The 20,645-nt window shown below is 46.6% G+C and overlaps 1 protein-coding gene across 1 annotated transcript in view; it reads left to right on the forward strand.

The window, feature by feature from the left end:
• Positions 1 to 5,192: 5,192 nt before the first annotated feature.
• Positions 5,193 to 20,645, forward strand: part of LOC143934159 (tubby protein homolog) — a 151,687-nt gene continuing 136,234 nt past the window's right edge. Inside the window, exon 1 of the mRNA XM_077457524.1 lies at positions 5,193 to 5,308. Coding sequence (XP_077313650.1) covers positions 5,262 to 5,308 — 47 coding nt within the window. The 5' untranslated portion in view covers positions 5,193 to 5,261. The remainder of the gene's footprint in view (positions 5,309 to 20,645) is intronic.

The following is a 20,645-nucleotide window of genomic DNA, read 5'->3' on the forward strand; positions in this document are numbered from 1 at the left end:
GCACCACCTTACAGCACACCGGGAATGTGCAGTCAGGGGAGGCTCTGCCTCAGCTGCCATGACAACATAAAAAAAAAATCCAGGGCCGTAGCTCGACGACCTGGGGGTCACAGCGACCCCAAATTTGGGGGGGGGGGGGTAGGTAGCTGAAGTCCTACCCCACCACTGGTCAACATTTGGGGCTCCTATGACTTATGGTTCCGGAGATACGGGGCTCCTTGCGCAGCCTGTCAGAACCTACATACAGAGAGACCAGTTTAAATACAAGCTGGCACACTCTGTTTTCAGCAGACTTAGAGGATGAGCTCACAGTGCCTCTCCTCACTTCTTGTCAGAGGCACTGAGCTCAATGGACAGCTTGGAGTCTTGGACCAATGGTAAATTACCATTGGCCCAAGCTGTCCAATAAAAATGTTGCAGTGGAGGCACACCTCTCAGAAGTCATTCTCCCTTTCTCCCTTCCAGACCAACCCTCTTAAAGTGGAAGTAAACCCATGGATTTAAACAGTTAAAAAAAAAGGCATGCCAGGAATGCTAACTGCACATTGGCTGTGCTCTCAGCCAAACTATCAAACCATCCAATGGCTAGTGTCATAACGAATCACATGTGCAGCACCATAGAAGTTGAAGATTAAACAGAGGCAAAGATGGCAGCTTCCTTGGTTGAAAACGATAGGGGAGTTTACTTCCACTTTAAAGCGCAGTTCCAACCAAAAGTGGAACTTCCACTCATTTGTCTCTCCCCTGCTTCGGTGCCACGTTTGGCACCTTTTGGAGGGGGGGGATACCCGTTGACAGGTATCCTGTTCCTACTTCCGGGAGCCACAGCCATGGCTGTTGACGTGACCACTCGACTCCCTCCTCCTTCCCCTGCCTCCAGGCCAGTAGGAGAGAGGAGTGGGCCTCGCACATGAGCAGTAGGGTTCCCAGCATGAAGCCGTAATGCTACACTGCCAAGTTCCCTTACCCACAATGGTGGCAGCAGCACCCCAACATGTGGATGGAAACATCAGCTGTGGTGCAGACATCCCTGGACACCAGGACAGGTGAGTGCCCTATTATTAAAAGCCAGCAGCTGCAATATGTGTAGCTACTGGCTTTTCATTTTTGCAGTGGTGGGAGGACCTCCGCTTTAACTACAAGGAGAAAACATGTCTTTATGTGTATAAGATTTACCCACAATCCCATGGTTTTCTCACAGTTAAGGGGGAGAATGAGAATCTTCTACTGATGAAAAGGTAGTGTTTTAAAGCTGGAGTAAACCCGCACCCTTTTTTTTTTTTTTTAAACGAAAAAACCTGCAAGGCAAAGGCATAATGAGCTAGTATGCGCTGCCTACTATGAGTATTATGAAATACTCACTTTAGAATGAGGGGGCTGACATGTTGCCTCGGCGTGTCTTCCGGGTATCGCGGCTCCGGTGCTGTGAGTGGCTGAAGCCGCTATGCGTCACTCCCGCGCGTGGGAGTCTTTTTCCCAGCAAGGTCTGGCAGTTCTGCCGGACCTTCAACCGTGTCTTAAACGCGCATACGCCGCATGACGTCAGCGGCTGCATTAAGCGTAATTATCTCCTAAACAGTACAGGTTTAGGAGATATTAATTTTACCTACAGGTAAGCCATATTATAGGTTTACCTGTAGGTAAATTTAAAAAAAAAAGACTATACAACCGCTTTAATCCAGCTAAATAATATATTTATATACTATATGTTATAAGATAATAATTTATTATTTATCTATTTACTGTGAAATTACTGATTGGAAGTTATAACTTCAATAGTTTGTCCGTTAAGGCACTGCTTGAGTACAGTTTTTGAAACTATAGAAAATGACCTTTAGGGTCCTTTCACACGGGGCGGATCAGTTCTGATCCGCCCCGTGGATGTCCGTTTGCTCAGCGGGGATCACTCCGTCGATCCCCGCTGAGCAGGGAGATGACAGCTCCGTCTCTGCACACTGCGCAGGGACGGACCTGTCACAGCGCCGCTCTCCCCTATGGGAGATCGGATGACGACGGACCGCAGTGCCCGTCGTCACCCGATCCGATCCGCAGACGGATGGAAAAATAGCTTTTTCCTCCGTTACACTTTTTCGGATCGGAGCGGGTCGGATGTCAGCGGACATGTCACCGCTGACATCCGACGCTCCATAGAGCTCTATGGAGCACCCGTTCAGGTCCGCCTGAAAAACTGACAGGCGGGCCTGAACGGGACCTCAGTGTGAAAGGGGCCTAAGAATAATAATTATTTGTATATTACTTATGGTAATTAGCCCCTTGTCACCCAGGCCAATTCTGACACTTCTCACCTACATGTACAAATCATAATTTAGAAAGTTACTCAGAACCCCCAAACATTATATATATATTTTAGCAGACATCCTAGGAAAAAAGTGGCGGTCATTGCAACTTTTTATGTCACACGTTATTTTCGCAGCTATTTTTTGGGCTGCCATTTTGCTGAAGCCCAGAGCCCCTGAACAGCAGTAAATCATAAAGCGCAACTAAATCCATCAATTTAACGGTTTCAAAAAACAGTTACTTTCATGGAATGCTGGGATTGCTAACTGTCACATTTGCTTGGGCTCTCAACCAAACTGTCAAACCATCAACTGACTGGTGTCATAACTGATCATATGTGCAGCACCATGACAGGTGCAGATCAAACAGAAGCAGCTTCCTGGGTTGTAAAGGATAGGAGGGTTTAATTCCACTTTAAGGCTGTCAGCAGATCGGCCTCTACAAACTCAGCAAACTCCTAAAAATGGAGAGCAACTGAGCATGTGCAGAGCGGGGGGAGACAGTGTCTTACTGAATTTTAAACAGTGTAGACACTTATTTTTAATGTTTTTGCCTGGGCAGCATGGGGATCGTGGACAGGAAGAGTGATCAGTGCAGGGGGGATATCACTGGAACCGATCCACCTGCAGTAGCTGAAAGCTGGCTGGAGGGAGAGGAGGAGAATCCAGCTTTCAGCTGCAGCAGGGGGAGTCAGAACAACAGGGGTATCAGTTCCAATATTTGATGCCCTCCCCCCACACATATTATGGGGAATTTGCAGAAGCAGCAGCAGATGGAATCTGGAGCGCCTGTGTATGGCAGTCAATCCGCTTAATTAACCTTCAGCTTGTAATTTTTTGAGAATAAAGGTAGCTGATTGGTTGCTATGCACAACTGGTCCAGGTTCTAGCTGCTCCAGTCTAAGTAAATACCCTTATTGTGTTTTTAATTAAATAAAAAGATCCAGATTTTTAGCTAGGGTTCCACTCTAATTACGTTTGCTTCTAAATAAAAGAGTGTTTAATGCTCAGACCAGATGTGACCATTATTCATAAATTCACGCAAAAATCTGCCACGTAACTACTGTGCAGTGTGGCACATTTTTGCGCCACATGCATAAAGCAACCGTTTCATTTTATTGGCTGGCCCTAGGTGTGTTCGTTTAGATACGGTATTCTAAAATCCCAAATATGAAAATATTAAAATTCAAAAATCCGAAAAGAACGAAAATCAGAAAATAAAATGAAAATCCAAATAATAACAAACTAACTAATAATAACTAATTATTCAATTATAGGTATTGCAATTCGAATTTCGAATTTGGCTGTTAGTGGACGTAACAAATACGAATTTATGCAAAGTTACGAATTATCCGAAATAACGAATGCCGCATCTAAACTAATGTAATGTAATGAATTAATAATAATAAATAATAATAATAAAATGTTTTTTTTAATAGTTAGTAATAACTATTATTACCGTAGTTAGTTAGTTATTATTTCGGGTTTTTTGAATTTTCGGGTTTTTCAGTTTTTTTTTCCGGGTTTTCTGATTTTCGTTTTTATTTAAAGCGGGAGTAAACCCGCTGACGTTTTTTTTTCTGACCTGCAAGGGAAAAGGCATAATGAGCACCGCATACTAGCGCATTATGAAAATACTTACCTTAGAACGAGGCCCCAACATCTCGCCTGATCCACACCGAGGGAGATGACAACCGTACAGGTTTAGGAGATATTTTGTTTACCTACAGGTAAGCCTTATTATAGGCTTACCTGTAGGTAAAAGTTGTAAAAAAGACTATACAACCACTTTAAAGATTTTTGTTCTTTCGAATTTTCGGATTTTCGTTCTTAATTTTGGATTTACACATTTTGGGATTTTCGTATGTCAGATTTTCGTTCTTATTTTTGTTCTTTTGAATTTTCGGATTTTCATTCTTACTTTCCAATTTTTGAATTTCTGATTTTCACATTTTCGGATTTTCGAATTCTCGTAAAAATAGTTAATTAGTTAAATGGGTTTTCGTTAATTTGAATATTTACGAATTAACGAATTTGTCAAATTCCGTCGAAAAACGAATTCGTAACAAAACGAATTGCACACGTCTAGTCTACTTTTTTGTTTCCACACAGTTTGTGGCACATCTGTGTTTTGGGGTGCAATGAATGCAAATCTCATGATTTTCCATGCTTTTACGAAATGCAGTAGTGTGAATTCAGCCTTATGGGATGAATCCTGCAAATTGTTTTACCATGTAAATCTCTCTCTCTCTCTCTCTCTCTCTATATATATATATATATATATATATATATATATATATATATATATATATACACACCCTGTTTCCTCGAAAATAAGACCTAGCGTGATTGTCGGTGATGGCTGCAATTTAAGCCCTACCCCCTAAATAATCCTTAGTTAAAGTCCTTGTAGGTCTTATTTTCAGGGAAGGGCTTATTTTCGGGGAAACAGGGTAGGGCTTATTTGGGGGGTAGGGCTTATATTACAGCCAGGATTTATTTTTATATTACATGTATATTTGTCATTCTATATTTAAAGAGAACCGTTCTCTATTGGGGATATGGAAGAATCCTGTATTTATTTGAGTGTAAAGTACAGTTAACCCTTGTGTTTACAGTTGTGTGTCATCATTGGGGAGGTATATTTTTGCCGTGTCATACAAGTAGGGTTTGTGACCAGGTTTATAAGCCACATTAAGAAAGCTGATTAGGAGGATCCTAATTTACTGATGTCTATGGGATTACAGGCACACTGTGCCCTCCCTCTGTACAGATTTATGCCTGTCCTGAGAAAGGCTAATACTGAGCATTACATTGCTTCCAAGCCAGCTGAATCTGCTCTGCCTCCAGGTATGACATCCAGAAGCCTTTCTATGGACCGATCAGAATTGTCACAGGGGCACTGTGACATGCATTGTAGACGGAAATCAGTTTCATACTTGTCAATCTGTTTGTATCTTGTAGATGGCGTTGGATACTGAAGATCCGCACACTGTCTGGAAAAAAGAAATGTAAGTACTATTCTTTAATCATCTGAGATTATTTAGTATTGCCCTCATCTTTTACAACTCAGGTTAGTTAGTCTCAAGTGTTCTGTGCTCAGACAAAATACTGCATACATGTATTTCCCATTGTTATCATTCATGACAGCTTTCATTGTGTAGTACAAGCTGAGAAGTGATAGCAAACATTGGGCAACTCTCCTATCTCCCTTTTGACCACATTTATACATTGGGCATATTAGTCAAACACGTCTGCAACAAGAACTTTCTGTGTTGTGCATAGCAGCCAATTAGATTCCTTCTTTAGTTGTTTTAGGTTTTCAGTGGAGTCTTAAAATGTAACTGAGCAAAATAAAATTTGACATATATGATCCAGTCTGTCACTCACTAGCATTAACAGGGCCGTATTGGTTTTTCTGAGTCTCCTCTGTAACAGTTTTATTACCTGTTGATCCTGCCAGTAAATCTGTTATTTCTCTTATGTTCATCAAAGGACACAATTCTGACTTATTCTTGACCATAGGGTTGAAGTGCTACCTTTAGGAATAGCACACTAGGCCGAAAAAAGAACACAGCATCTCCTATGGGCAGTTCTGCTGGTAGTTAAACCAGTTTTTTTCTGCCTAGTGTAAGAGCAAGGACCTAGTTCACTGCTGGGACTTATAGATCCACTTTTTTTTCCCTTTATGTTTTTTTCCTTTTTCGTTTTTTGGATTTTTACTGTGAAGATCATCAATCAGCTGGGGGACAGGATGGATAAGCTAGATATACAAGAAATTATCCTGCAACAGTGGCGTCACTAGGGGGTGGCTATTGAGGCTATAGCCCCGAATCTGGGGCCCATAGCCCGAGTCTCTTGCCGCAGGGGTCCCTGTCTAACCAGTGGGCTATAGCCTCTCTGCAGCCTGGCAACGGGTGCGGCAGGCGGGCTGCATGAGAGAGCAAGCAGATGAGAGAAGCAAGCAGACAGGCGAGCAGAGATTACATCATCTCTCTCTGCCCGCCCCGCAACACTGCTCTTCCGCCTCACAGCCGGGCCTCTTCAATGTCAGACCGAGGTGCGGCGGGGAGCAGCGAGGTGACATCACCTCTCACTGCCCACCCCACATCACCTGCCTTCACTCAGAACTAAATGGATCAGTGCTGCCAGTCTACCACCAACGCAGTGACAATCCACATTTGGTGGCACTGGCTGGCATGGCAAGTGACAGGCAATCATCCACATTTGGTGGCAGGTGACATGAAAATCTGCAAATGGTGGCAGGTGATGTGGCAAGTGACAATCCAAATCTGGTGCCAGGCAACAGTGGCAAGTGACAATCCGCATCTGGTGGCAGGTGACGGTGGCAAGTGACAATCCACAAAGCTTGCAAAAAGGTTGATGACCACTGCTGTAGGCTCTAGCCCCATATCTTTTGCAGACCTAGCAATGCCCCTGGCCTGGAACCTGGTGCATTCCAAGTCCCAAATTCTTTATAAGCACAATAAAAGAGTTGAAGATGCTTTTCAAGAACGCTGCCACTTTTAATGTAGCCTAATAAAGAGTTTGGAACTTGGAAAGCACCAGGTTGCCGGCTAGTTTCTTTAATGGAATGATGCCTTGGAAGCACCGGCCCTCAGAAATCCAGGTGATAACAGAGCAGTAGAGCGTGGACAAATCTTTTTTGAGTTTGTCACTGTGGATAATCTAGATCCAATAGTTACTTTAGATTAGCCAGCGAGCGCATGCAGACCACTAGATACTGTACATGGGGGGTCAGCTGTTACAGCCCCATCTGGGGTCAGGGCAGCTGGCGAGTTGTTCCTGTCTGGGGACACATATGACTGAGCTACTGCTGTTCATAATACAGTGTTCCCCTGGCCGACAACCCTCTCACCTAGGTGGTAGGTATACACCCCCCTCCCCTATTCGGCAGGTGTGTGTGTGTGGTGGGCTGCGGGTGGTCGGCCCAGTGATATCTCCTCCTCCCCAATTCAACCAGCCACATTCTTGTTCTGTGCTTCCTTTCCCCCCCATGTTTCCTTGGCAGGTGGTTGTATGGGCTGTCTCTTTTAACTTGATCATAAGTTTTAGCATGTCTGGGGCAAACACTGGGTGTGAGTGGTCTAGGCACTCTGTGGGGTCATGGGGGTTTGCTTGGGGAATGCTCTGCATGGTGGAGCTAGTGGACCAACTCATACAGGCTCACAAGCATGTGTGTGCTGCATCCTAGGATGCAGAGGCATAGCTTGAAGCCTGTGGGCCCGATGCAAAAGTTGACCTGGGGCCCCCCCACTACCACCTGCCACCTCCACCAACCGCCAAGATACTCCAAGTGCCTAAACAGTTATTTCAGATCTTTATTTACATATTGAGAGGGTAATTGAAAATAATTGGAGAGGTATGTCAAAATGTAAACAGTTTCTCCAAAATCTTTTGAATACCCTAGAACAGGGGTAGACAGCCTTTTGAGAGGTGCAGGTCTACCTGAACAACATGAAAGAGATCAAAGATCACTGGGGTTCAGCGCCTTTTTTTAAGAAATTATCCAGCAAGGCCTAACTAAACAGTAAAGAAAACTTTAAAAAAATGTCAGTGTAAAACATAAATGTGTCAGTCAGTAGAGCAGTAGAAGGTGTCAGTAGAGCAGTGGAAGGTGTCGATTGTGCAGTAGAAAGTTTCAGTAGAGCAGTGGAAGGTGTCAGTAGGGCAGTGGAAAGTGTCCCTAGAGCAGTGGAAGGTGTCAGTAGAGCAGTGAAAGGTGTCAGTAGAGCAGTGGAAGGTGTCAGTAGAGCAGTGGAAGGTGTCAGTAGGGCAGTGGATGGTGTCAGTAGAGCAGTGGATGGTGTCAGTAGAGAAGTTGAAGGTGTCAGTAGAGTAGTGGAAGGTGTCGATCTAGCAGTGAAAAGTGTCAGTAAAGCATTGAAAAGTGTCCCTAGAGCAGTGAAAAGTAGAGCAGTAGAGCAGTGGATTGTGTCAGTAGAGCACTGGATTGTGTCATTAGAGAAGTTGAAGGTGTCAGTAGAGCAGTGGAAGGTGTCAGTAGGGCCGTGGATGGTGTCAGTAGAGCAGTGGATGGTGTCAGTAGGGCAGTGTAAGATGTCAGTAGAGCAGTGGATGGTGTTAGTAGAGCAGTGGATGGTGTCAGTAGAGAAGTTGAAGGTGTCAGTAGAGCAGTGGAAGGTGTAAGTAGAGCAGCGGAAGGGGTCAGTAGAACAGCGGATGGTGTCAGTAGAGCAGCGGATGGTGTCAGTAGAGCAGTGAATGGTGTCAGTAGAGCAGGGGATGGTGTCAGTAGAGAAGTTGAAGGTGTCAGTAGAGCAGTGGAAGGTGTCAGTGGAGCAGTAAAAAGTGTCAGTAGAGCAGTGGAAGGTGTCAGAAGAGCAGTGAAAGGTGTCAGTAGATCAGTGGATGGTGTCAGTAGAGCAGTGGATGGTGTCAGTAGAGCAGGGGATGGTGTCAGTAGAGAAGTTGAAGGTGTCAGTAGAGCAGTGGAAGGTGTCAGTGGAGCAGTAAAAAGTGTCAGTAGAGCAGTGGAAGGTGTCAGAAGAGCAGTGAAAGGTGTCAGTAGAGCAGTGGATGGTGTCAGTAGAGCAGTGGATGGTGTCAGTAAATCAGTGGATAGTGTCAGTAGAGCAGTGGATGGTGTTAGTAGAGCAGGGGATGCTGTCAGTACAGAAGTTGAAGGTGTCAGTAGAGCAGTGGAAGGTGTCAGTAGAGCAGGGGATGGTGTCAGTAGAGAAGTTGAAGGTGTCAGTAGAGAAGTTGAATGTGTCAGTGGAGCAGTAAAAAGTGTCAGTAGAGCAGTGGAAGGTGTCAGTAGAGCAGTGGAAGGTGTCAGTAGAGCAGTGGATGGTGTCAGTAGAGCAGTGGAAGACACCTTCCACTGCTCTATTGACACCATCCACTGCTCTACTGACACCTTCCACTGCTCTACTGACACTTTTTACTGCTCCACTGACACCATCCACTGCTCTACTGACACCTTCCACTGCTCTACTGACACCTTCCACTGCTCTACTGACACCTTCCACTGCTCTACTGACACTTTTTACTGCTCCACTGACACATTCAACTTCTCTACTGACACCTTCAACTTCTGTACTGACAGCATCCCCTGCTCTACTAACACCATCCACTGCTCTACTGACACCATCCACTGATCTACTGACACCATCCACTGCTCTACTGACACCATCCACTGCTCTACTGACACCTTTCACTGCTCTACTGACACCTTTCACTGCTCTTCTGACACCTTCCACTGCTCTACTGACACTTTTTACTACTCCACTGACACCTTCCACTGCTCTACTGACACCTTCAACTTCTCTACTGACACCATCCACTGCTCTACTGAACCCATCCACTGCTCTACTGACAACGGCAGCTTGAAGCCTGTGGGCCCGATGCAAAAGTTGACCTGGGCCCCCCCCCTCCCACTACCACCTGCCACCTCCACCAACCGCCAAGATACTCCAAGTGCCTAAACAGCCCAATTCAACCAGCCACATTTTTGTTTTTTTCAGTAGGGAAGTGGAAGGTGTCAGTAGAGCAGTGAACGGTGTCAATAGAGCAGTGGGTGATGTCAGTAGGGAAGTGGAAGGTGTCATTAGACTAATGGATGGTGTCAGTAGAGCAGTGGATGGTGTCAGTAGAGCAGTGGATGGTGTCAGTAGAGAAGTTGAAGGTGTCAGTAGAGCAGTGGAAAGTGTCAGTAGAGCAGTGGAAGGTGTCAGTAGGGCCGTGGATGGTGTCAGTAGAGCAGTGGATGGTGTCAGTAGGGCAGTGTAAGATGTCAGTAGAGCAGTGGATGGTGTCAGTAGAGCAGGGGATGCTGTCGGTACAGAAGTTGAAGGTGTCAGTAGAGCAGTGGAAGGTGTAAGTAGAGCAGTGGAAGGGGTCAGTAGAACAGCGGATGGTGTCAGTAGAGAAGTTGAAGGTGTCAGTAGAGCAGTGGAAGGTGTCAGAAGAGCAGTGAAAGGTGTCAGTAGATCAGTGGATGGTGTCAGTAGAGCAGTGGATGGTGTCAGTAGAGCAGGGGATGGTGTCAGTAGAGCAGTGGAAGGTGTCAGTGGAGCAGTAAAAAGTGTCAGTAGAGCAGTGGTGTGGGAGGTGTCAGAAGAGCAGTGAAAGGTGTCAGTAGAGCAGTGAAAGGTATCATTAGATCAGTGGATGGTGTCAGTAGAGCAGTGAATGGTGTCAGTAGAGCAGGGGATGGTGTCAGTAGAGAAGTTGAAGGTGTCAGTAGAGAAGTTGAAGGTGTCAGTGGAGCAGTAAAAAGTGTCAGTAGAGCAGTGGAAGGTGTCAGTAGAGCAGTGGAAGGTGTCAGTAGAGCAGTGGATGGTGTCAGTAGAGCAGTGGAAGACACCTTCCACTGCTCTATTGACACCATCCACTGCTCTACTGACACCTTCCACTGCTCTACTGACACTTTTTACTGCTCCACTGACACCATCCACTGCTCTACTGACACCATCCACTGCTCTACTGACACCTTCCACTGCTCTACTGACACTTTTTACTGCTCCACTGACACATTCAACTTCTCTACTGACACCTTCAACTTCTCTACTGACACCATCCCCTGCTCTACTGACACCATCCCCTGCTCTACTGACACCATCCCCTGCTCTACTGACACCATTCACTGCTCTACTGACACCATCCACTGATCTAATGATACCTTTCACTGCTCTACTGACACCTTCCACTGCTCTACTGACACCTTCAACTTCTGTACTGACAGCATCCCCTGCTCTACTAACACCATCCACTGCTCTACTGACACCTTCCACTGCTCTACTGACACCATCCACTGCTCTACTGACACCATCCACTGCTCTACTGACACCTTTCACTGCTCTTCTGACACCTTTCACTGCTCTTCTGACACCTTCCACTGCTCTACTGACACTTTTTACTACTCCACTGACACCTTCCACTGCTCTACTGACACCTTCAACTTCTCTACTGACACCATCCACTGCTCTACTGACACCATCCACTGCTCTACTGACACCATCCACTGCTCTACTGAACCCATCCACTGCTCTACTGACAACGGCAGCTTGAAGCCTGTGGGCCCGATGCAAAAGTTGACCTGGGCCCCCCCTCCCACTACCACCTGCCACCTCCACCAACCGCCAAGATACTCCAAGTGCCTAAACAGCCCAATTCAACCAGCCACATTTTTGTTTTTTTCAGTAGGGAAGTGGAAGGTGTCAGTAGAGCAGTGAACGGTGTCAATAGAGCAGTGGGTGGTGTCAGTAGGGAAGTGGAAGGTGTCATTAGACTAATGGATGGTGTCAGTAGAGCAGTAGACGTTGTCAGTAGAGCAGTGGATGGTGTCAGTAGAGCAGTGGATGGTGTCAGTAGAGCAGTGGAAGGTGTCAGTAGAGCAGTGGACGGTGTCAGTGTAGCGCTCTCCCTAATTCAATAAAACAAAGTGTAAAAATACATAACACCAAAATACCTATTGGGTACTAAATCAAAACCCCAGTGCTGCAAGAATTTCAGATGAATGTACAAATCATAAGCAGATAATGTAAGGAAAATCAATAACAGAGATCATTAATACTCTACTGGATAATACAACTAAAAACACCAGTGCTGCACATAATTAAAAATGTGCAAAGAAAGCGGAATAAATAGATAAAAAGGAAAAATACCATATATACGGATCAAATTCATCAATTACGTTCAATTGAATGTGCAAATAACAAATAAATATATAAGACATAAAAATCATTAGTACCCTACTGGATATTGCAATCAAAAGCACCAGTGCTGCAAATATTAAAAGTTGTGCAAACAAAGCAAGATAATTCCACATGCAGATAAAGTTCATAATGCGGTAGCGATATCCAAATAAGATGACCCTGCTGGGTATTGCAACCAAATGCACAAGTGTAAAAATCAAAGATCTTAATGTGAGGTGAGCTGTTAGCACACACGGAGTGATCACACCATCACTTAAAAGTGGAACTTCTGCTCATTTGTCTCCTCTCTCCCTCCGGTGCCACAGTTTGCACCTTTGGGGGGACAGGATACCTGTCTTTGTAAGGAGAAATCTTCTATTATGTTCCTTAGGACCTGTTCACATAATTGTATTTTAGCACATGTGTCAGAATACGCAAACAAAAAAGCATGTGTCATCAAAGATGATGTTATAGATTTTGCATGAAAATGCAAGTATGATGCATTTCACATGCATTTTCAGCCCCTAGTAGCTAGCCTAAAAAGTGTGTCAGTGGTCAACATGAAAAATGCAAGACACCCTAGAGCGCATTAAAAATGCAGGTCAGCTCATTTGCCGAATGCGCCCCACGGCACAGGAGAAAAATTTACTTTTCTACCAGGGTAATTTTTTTTATTTTTAGTACACACAATAATATCTACAGTTTCGATAGAAAATTGATTAGAACCCCCAAACAATTCTATATCTTTTTGAAAGCAGAGGCCCTGGAGAATAAAATAAGTACAGTTTTTTTATGTTGCATAATATTTACTCAGTTATTTTTCTAGGAAAAAATACACTAAAATGAATTTTAGTGCAAACAAACACAACATTATGCACCATTTTTTGGTAAAATTTTAAATATGGGGTTGTTCGGAGTAAACAGATACCAAACATGTCAAGTCTTAAAGAGGAAGTAAACCCTGATGGGTTTACTTCCTCTTTCATTCCCTGCAAAGGCAAAACATAATGGACTACTATGCATCGCATAGTAGTCCATTATGTGTCACTTACCTGACACAGGAGCTAGCGAAGTCACCGCTGTCCCCTGTAGTCCGGCGCATCCATCTTCTCGGTGGGGTCTCGCAGCTCCGCTGCTGTCATTCGGCGAAGCCGTGATGACGTCACTCCCACGCATGCGCACGGGAGCCAACACGTGCGGCATCTTCGCCGCTGACGATGCCGCGCTCAGTGCGCCTGCGAGCCGCTGTCTACGGCGCATGCGCCGTAGACAGCGGTGCCTGTCTTCGGGCAAATATCTCCTAAACCGTATAGGTTTAGGAGATATTTCTTGGACCTACAGGTAAGCCTTAATCTAGGCTTACCTGTAGGTCAAAGTGTGTTGTAAGGGTTTACAACCACTTTAAAATTGCGTGTGCCGGTGAAATCATGAAAAACTAGATACCCCAAATTCTTTATAGCTAATGCTTTAAAAGACTATACAGGTTAGCAGTTTAGAGTTAAAGTGGTTCTAAAGTAACACGTTTTTTTTTACCTTAATGCATTACCTGCATTAAAGTAGAGTTACAAAAAAAAAATAAAAGTCAGCAGCTACAAATACTGCAGCTGCTGATTTTTAATAATCGGACACTCACCTGTCCCAGGGTCCAGCGATGTGGGGGAACGAAGCTCAGTTTGTCTCCTCCTCCTCTCTGCGGTGCCGTCATTGTCACTGTGGGTGCCCGGCTGTGGCTTCACACCCGGGCACGCACTGCGCTTGCGCGAGCCGCGCTGCGCGCTGTGAATGGCCGGGCAATCATCTGGGACCTGTGACATGTCCCAGATGATTTCCGAGAGTTAGGGGGGAGAGGTGAACTTACTTCCAGTGCCTGTGCCCCAGGAGGAAGTGGGAGCTGGAAGCTGGAACCCCCCCCCCCCACAAAAAAAATGACATACCAAATGTGGCATGTCAGGGGGTCACCTTTCATTATAGTGTAAGTTCCATTTTTGGGTGGAACTCCGCTTTAAGGTAAAAATCCTTTCACTAACTGTCAGCTTTCCCCCCTCCCTAAATACTTACCTCCTGTATCGATCCAGGATTGTACCTGTCTGCAGTTGGACCGGATCTAGCTGTCTAATGTGGGGGTGCATTCAAAAAATCTGGGGAAGAGGATGTAAGGTCAGCAAGGCAGTATATAAGAGTCAGTAGGGCAGTGTACAGGGGATCAGCTGGGCAGAGAATAGGGTCAGCAGTTTGTAGGGCAGTGTAAAAGGCCTTTAGCTCGTAGAGGGGTTTACAGAAGGTTATCAGGGCAGTGTAAAGGGGTTAGCAGCACAGAGGACAGGCAGTCAGCAGGGCAGTGTGTCAATAGAGTAGAGAATTATAAGTCAGCAAGGGAGTGTACAAGAGTCAGTGAGGAATGTACAGGGGGTGTACAAGGGGTCAGCGGGGCAGAGGACAGGGGTCAACAGAGAAGATGACAGGAGTCAGCTGGGTGGAGACCAGAAGTTATCAGGGCAGAAGACAGGGGTCGGTAGGGCAGAGGACAGGGATCAATATGGCAGAGAAAAGGGGTCACAAGAGCAGAGGACAGGGATCAGCAGGGCAGAGGAAGGAGGTCAGAAGGGCAATATACACTGGTCAGAATGACAATGTACAGGAGTTAGAAGGATGAAGAGGGGTCAGTAGAGTAGAGTACAGGGGTCATCAGGGCATGGAACAGGGGTCAAATCTCTTAGCCAAAATCCCCCTACCCCTCCTAGCACAACCCCACAATCCCCCATCCTAGCACATATACCCCCCCCCCCCCACTGCTGTACTGTGCTGTGCTCTCCCCCTGCTGTCATTACAGTGCTCCTCCATGCAGAAGATGACACAGAATTGCTCTTACATTGGACTGTACACACGTGGTTTCATTGCCCACTCCCTATCTCTTCCAAAGGGTTGCCCCTCTCCTGGCAGCAGGAAATGTGGATAGGAGGCAGTTAATCAAACTATAAAACTATAAACCGCCCAATGAAAGAGCGTTCCTCTGTCATCTGCTGCATAGAGGAGTGCTGTTAAGACAGGAGGGGGAGAGCATGGCACAGACTGCACCTCCTCCTGGCTCTCTCGTCTCTGCCACTGTCATGTTTGTTGAGAGTTTTTCACTTTGGTACACTGCACCAGGCTGCCCTCTCCCTTGTCCCAACCCTGTCAGGGGATCGTGGATGGATCTCAACAGGTAAGGCACAATGTCCAAGGGGGGGGCAAAACTGAAATCCGAAGGTTAAGCCCACCCCAGAACCGCCCTAGATTCAGCCATGGTCTGCAGCAGTGCTGCTCTTTCTCCTTGGTCTCACAGGATAGATTGACAGCAGTAGAAGTCACTGGCTCTTGCTGCTGTCAACCAAATCTAGTGAGGAGAGAGCAGGGGCCGGGCTAAGCTGGGCTGTGTGTATCTATGTACACAGGCTGTGCGGTTTAGGACTGAGCTCACACATCTGGCCCCATAGCAAGTGGTTTGCTATGGGGACAGGCACAGTAGAAGAGAAGGTGAGAGCACGAGGTGGTGGAGCCCAGAAGGGGAGGTTCGGCGAACAGAAAAAATTAGATCTCTGATGAAAGTGATAAGGTAGCTCTAGATACTTTTTTTTTTTCTTTCCTTGTTCAAGTATTTTATTCATATTTGCCAACTGTCCTGAATTTCCCGGGACATTCCCGAGATTTAGACCTTTGTCCCGGTCTTACCATTTCCCTGGAAATGTCCCGGGAAATCAATGTTTTCCCGTTTCTTCCACCGCTAGAGGTCCGCGGCTGTCACTCGTTAAATGTCTCCACCGGCCGCCATTTTACTCAAGACAAGCTTTCGCGAGGAAGAAAGAAGAGGCGGAACCCAGGCTCTGCCTTTTGGTTCTTCCCTTCGGCCTCCAGGAGCTGGTCTTCTCTAATAGCGATGTAAGGAGGGACTCCACTGGGGACCCCTGATGTAAGGAGAAACTCCGCTGGGGACACCTGATGTAAGGAGAGACACTGCCGGTGGTACCTGATGTAAGGAGGGACTCCGCTGGGGACACCTGATGTAAGGAGGGACTCCTTGCATCAGGTGTCCCCAGCGGAGTCCCTCCTTACACCTGATGTAGGGAGGAACTACCCTGGTTGCACCTGATGTAAGGAGGGACTCCGCTGGCTGGGGACACCTGATGTAAGGAGAGACTCCGCTGGGGGCACCTGGTGTAAGGAGAGACTCTGCTGGAGGCACCTGGTGTAAGGAGGGACTCCGTTGGTGGCACCTGATGTAAGGAGGGACTCCGCTGAGGACCCCTGATGTAAGGAGAGACTCCGCTGGGGGCACCTTGTGTAAGGAGAGACTCTGCTGGGGACACCTGATGTAAGGAGGGACTCTGCTGGGGGCACCAAATGTAGGGAGAGACTCTGCTGGGGGCACCAGATGTAAGGAGAGACTCTGCTGGGGACACCTGATGTAAGGAGGGACTCTGCTGGGGACACCTGATGTAAGGAGGGACTCTGCTGGGGACACCTGATGTAAGGAGGGACTCTGCTGGGGACACCAGATGTAAGGAGGGACTCTGCTGGGGGCACCAAATGTAGGGAGAGACTCTGCTGGGGGCACCCGATGTAAGGAGGGACTCTGCTGGGGGCACCTGATGTAATGAGGGACTGTACTGGGAATGCCTGGTGTAAGGAGGGACTCTACTGGGGATACCTGATGGCATCTGGTGGCAGGCGGCGTGGCAGTGACAGTGAAGGCTCCCACTGATTCGGCATTATGGTGAGTTGAACTATTTCATTTTATATTACAATGTAATAGTATAAATAATGCGCTTCAATCATCCTGACCCCATACCAACCATGGTGCCATGATGATTGAAGCACCAACAACAGATGTATCTTTATCTGCTGATTGTTAAACTTTCTGGAATACACATATTTCTATTGTGGGGTAGGATCTGGGCCTGCTGTCCCTCCATCCCTCTTTCTTTCCTTTTTTCTCTTTACGTCCCTCCCTATTTCTTTCGTTCTTTCGTTCTTTCTTTCTTTCTTTTTCTCTCCCTTACTTTCTCCTTGCTCCTTTAAGCCACGCCTAATTGTCAGGTAAACCACACCCACACAATTTGCGCGTCACATTTTTTCTTTCCCTGCTGCGTCCTCCCTTCAAATGAATGCCCACAACCCCTAATTATAGCAAGACCCCACCTACAGACAAAAAAGTGCCCCTATACATTTTTTTGCAATGTTGGCACTTATGCAATAAAGTTTTGTCAAAGTCAGGAAGCAGGAAATTCTCGACCCATGGCTCCCAAACTTTTAGATAAGTGTACACTTTTCCATGCAAAGTTGCCCCAATCTTGGCGTGTACCATTGTATGAGTGATCTATGTTTAGTAACCAGGACACAGAGAGTTGGGGTCCTCTATGACCTGACTATTGTTTGTTTGGCAGCCACAACAGTTTAACTTGATTTTTGGTCAATCCCAATGCGTTGTGATTTAAAAGAGCCACCTGAGGGTCACAGTGCAAATAGATGTTAAACAGATGGCTGCGTCTCTAGAGACTTTTACCTGAAAGTCCTTTGCCAGCTGTAAAAAATGAATAGCAAGCCATAAGCTTGCTTTATCTCCTTGTACACCTTGTATGATGGTAGACAAGGGGCTAGGTAAACATAAAAATTAAAAGTAAACATACTAAAAAAAAAATGTAACAAAATATACATACAGAAAAAAAAAGGAAAATTTCACTCGCTATACAAAAACTATGCTCAGGTTTTTCTGGCCATCCTCTATGAGCATGGGCGTCCGCAGAACTTTGTTCAGGGAGGGGCATCATTTTAGGGTCACCCATGCGCCGCCCCTTTTCGACAATGTCATTATCACATTGTCATGGTCAGAGATTGCAGATGTAGTCCCTAGGATAAGTAATGGATAATGGCCGACAGGCCCTCTTACCAGACCCAGTGAAACTTCAGAAGTGATCCCTCTGGCTGGATGATCGCTCACTCTGGGTTTCCCCTGGGCGATTCTGGTCAGTAGTGTAGCATGTCTGTACCCTGGCAGTGGCTCAGTCTTTCTTTCTCTTGTGGCGCTGGGTAGCATGGCTCTCTCTCTGGCGCTGGGTAGCGTGGCTCTCTCTCTGGCACTGGGTAGCGTGGCTCTCTCTCTGGCGCTGGGTAGCATGGCTCTCTCTAGTGGTGCTGGGTAGCATGACTCTCTCTGGTGGCGCTGGGTAGCGTGGCTTTTTTCTCTGGTGTCACTGGGTAGCCTGGCTCTTCCTGGTGGCACTGGGTAGTGTGGTGCTCTCTCTGGTGGCGCTGGGTAGTGTGGCGCTCCCTCTGGTGACACTGGGCAGCGTGGTGCTCTCTCTGGTGACACTGGGCAGTGTGGTGCCCTCTCTGGTGACACTGTGCAGCATGGTGCTTCCTCTGGTGACACTGGGCAGCGTGGCGTTCTTTGGCAACCACCCAGCACACTCCTCTTTCTTTGTCCTGTAGCACTCACTCCCTCAGATTTGTTCCAGGCTGCAGTCTCTCAATCTCTCTCTTGATCGAGCTGTAGCCTCCTTTCTGTGGAAAATGGGGCCACCAATCTTCAGGACTATATTTCCCATGATGCTCAACTCTCTTAGTCTCCTTTGACTGGCCCTCAGTCATGGCTAATGGGGTAGGAAGCTGGGCAGGGGAACCTGGTGAGAGCCGCCGTCTCTTCTCCCTGACAGGAGAAAGGGGGGCAAGCGGCGAAAACCTCTGACAACCCGCATCTCGCCTTTCTCCTGATATAGCGCCGCTGAGTTCTCTGCTGGACTGAGCAGGCAAAAGAGCCTGCAGTCACACTACATTTGATGGTGTCACCCCACTGGCTACCCACACCAACATAGCAACGTCACTGTGCTGAATGTGCCAATCCGATCCCTGATTCCAGGGGAGGGCACTTGACCCCCCTTGCCCCTACCTGCGGACGCCCATGTCCATGAGCATTGTGCTCATCCCCTCCTAAAGTGACAGGTGCTCTTGAAGTCGCCCTCCCAGTCTTCCTAATCCAATGAATGAGGACTTTAATAATTGTGTTTTCAGCTTTCTCTGTCATCATTAGGAGTAGGATGATACAGTTTATTATAATGGCAGCTTGTATGAGTGCTAGGAAAAAGAGACCATTTATAAGTGAGGCACATTTATATTATGTGATAGCTTAGCCCACCATCCCGGTACAGAACACAATCCTGGCCTATTTATAGCGGGCTGCGGCGAGCACCCACGATGTCATTGTCACTCACTCTGTAATGTCTAGGAATGGCAGGCAATTAGTCAGCAGTGAATCCCTGGCCTGCAGCTCAGTGATTCGTCTTCATTAGAATGGCAGTGTTTTATGAGCGGGGTGGCGGCTGTTTGTCTTCCTTGCCTCATTTGGTGAAATTAAAGTGAAAATATACATAACTGTTTTAACCAAGTCAAAGTTTGAAGCCCCAGATCTTAATGGAAACAAGTGTACGTGCCTAAACGTGTTTCATTGGCGATCCATTGCATCAGAATCTGGCATAAGACATTCTGTGAACTCAATTCTGTGAACATTCTGTGAACTCAATTTTCAGCTCAGCATCGGGTGGTTTGCCCAAAATTGTGTTACAAATGCATTGTACGGTGTGTCTAAGATTTGGGCCTGATGTAGATTCAGGTATAACCCTGAAGCAGACATTGTTCCTTCATCTTTGGTTCTCAGGGATGGTGGTACTCCCCAATTTAGGGGTTAATATCTCCATGTTTAACTTTTATGTATTCTAGCCTCACTCATTGAATAGCTCCTTAAATGCTTAGGGGTTACTTGTGGTTCATAGGACTATGCAGCAGAGGAGGGCATGGAGAAGGAGGAGGAGGGGGTAGAGCTCACAAATCTGGGATCATCACCACTAGGTGTATGGAGACGTTGGGGCACAACGAGCTGCAGCACTGATCCCTGTCCTGCATCCTTCCAAGTTGCAAGCAGAGTTACCCAGTGTGCTGTGAACTAAATATATCATCCCTGACCATGCTTGCGGGACTACGTGTCAGCAGTAACATCGACTTTGCGTCTGACTGCCTTGCCCAATGATGCCACAACATTGCCATCTACATGATGGTACAGAGATGGAATGGCCTTACGTGAAAAGAAATAGTGATTGGGAACCTGCCATTGTGGTAGAGCACATTCTGCAAATTCACAGAAGGGGGCAGAATCCACCAGACAGAAAGGCAGAAGTTGTAGAGCCAGCAGCTTTGACAAGCTTGCATTTAGACGCTGGGCATGTGGGTGGCAGTGAATGTATTTTTCGCTGCAGCAGATGGGGCAGAGAAATTTTCCAGCTATAGTCTACAGCTGGTGGTGTGCTGCTGGTAGATGTGCTGCAAAGACCTGGGACACCCTACACTATACCATCATCCCTGTCAGTGGAGGCTGCTGAGAGGTCATAAGGTATGGGGGGGGCAGACTGAGGTGAGTAAGGAGGAGGAACAGATTTTTTGCTCCTTTTGTGTGGCTTTCAGGTGCTCTTGCCAACGAGCTGAGTGGTGGGAGGGTAAATGCCTTGTCAAGCATGTGGTACCCAAATGGCTGGTGTTTTTGTCATGCTTGATGTGCTTGAGACAAAGTTTGCAAATTGCATTAGTGCGATCAGCTGCACATGTGCTAAAAAAAGATCCAGACAACTGAGCTATGGGGATT

The sequence above is a fragment of the Lithobates pipiens genome, unplaced genomic scaffold (genome assembly GCF_037356315.1).
Source record: "Lithobates pipiens isolate NorthernLeopardFrog02 unplaced genomic scaffold, aLitPip1_a1.2 Scaffold_27, whole genome shotgun sequence".
NCBI classification, from domain to species: Eukaryota; Metazoa; Chordata; class Amphibia; order Anura; family Ranidae; genus Lithobates; species Lithobates pipiens.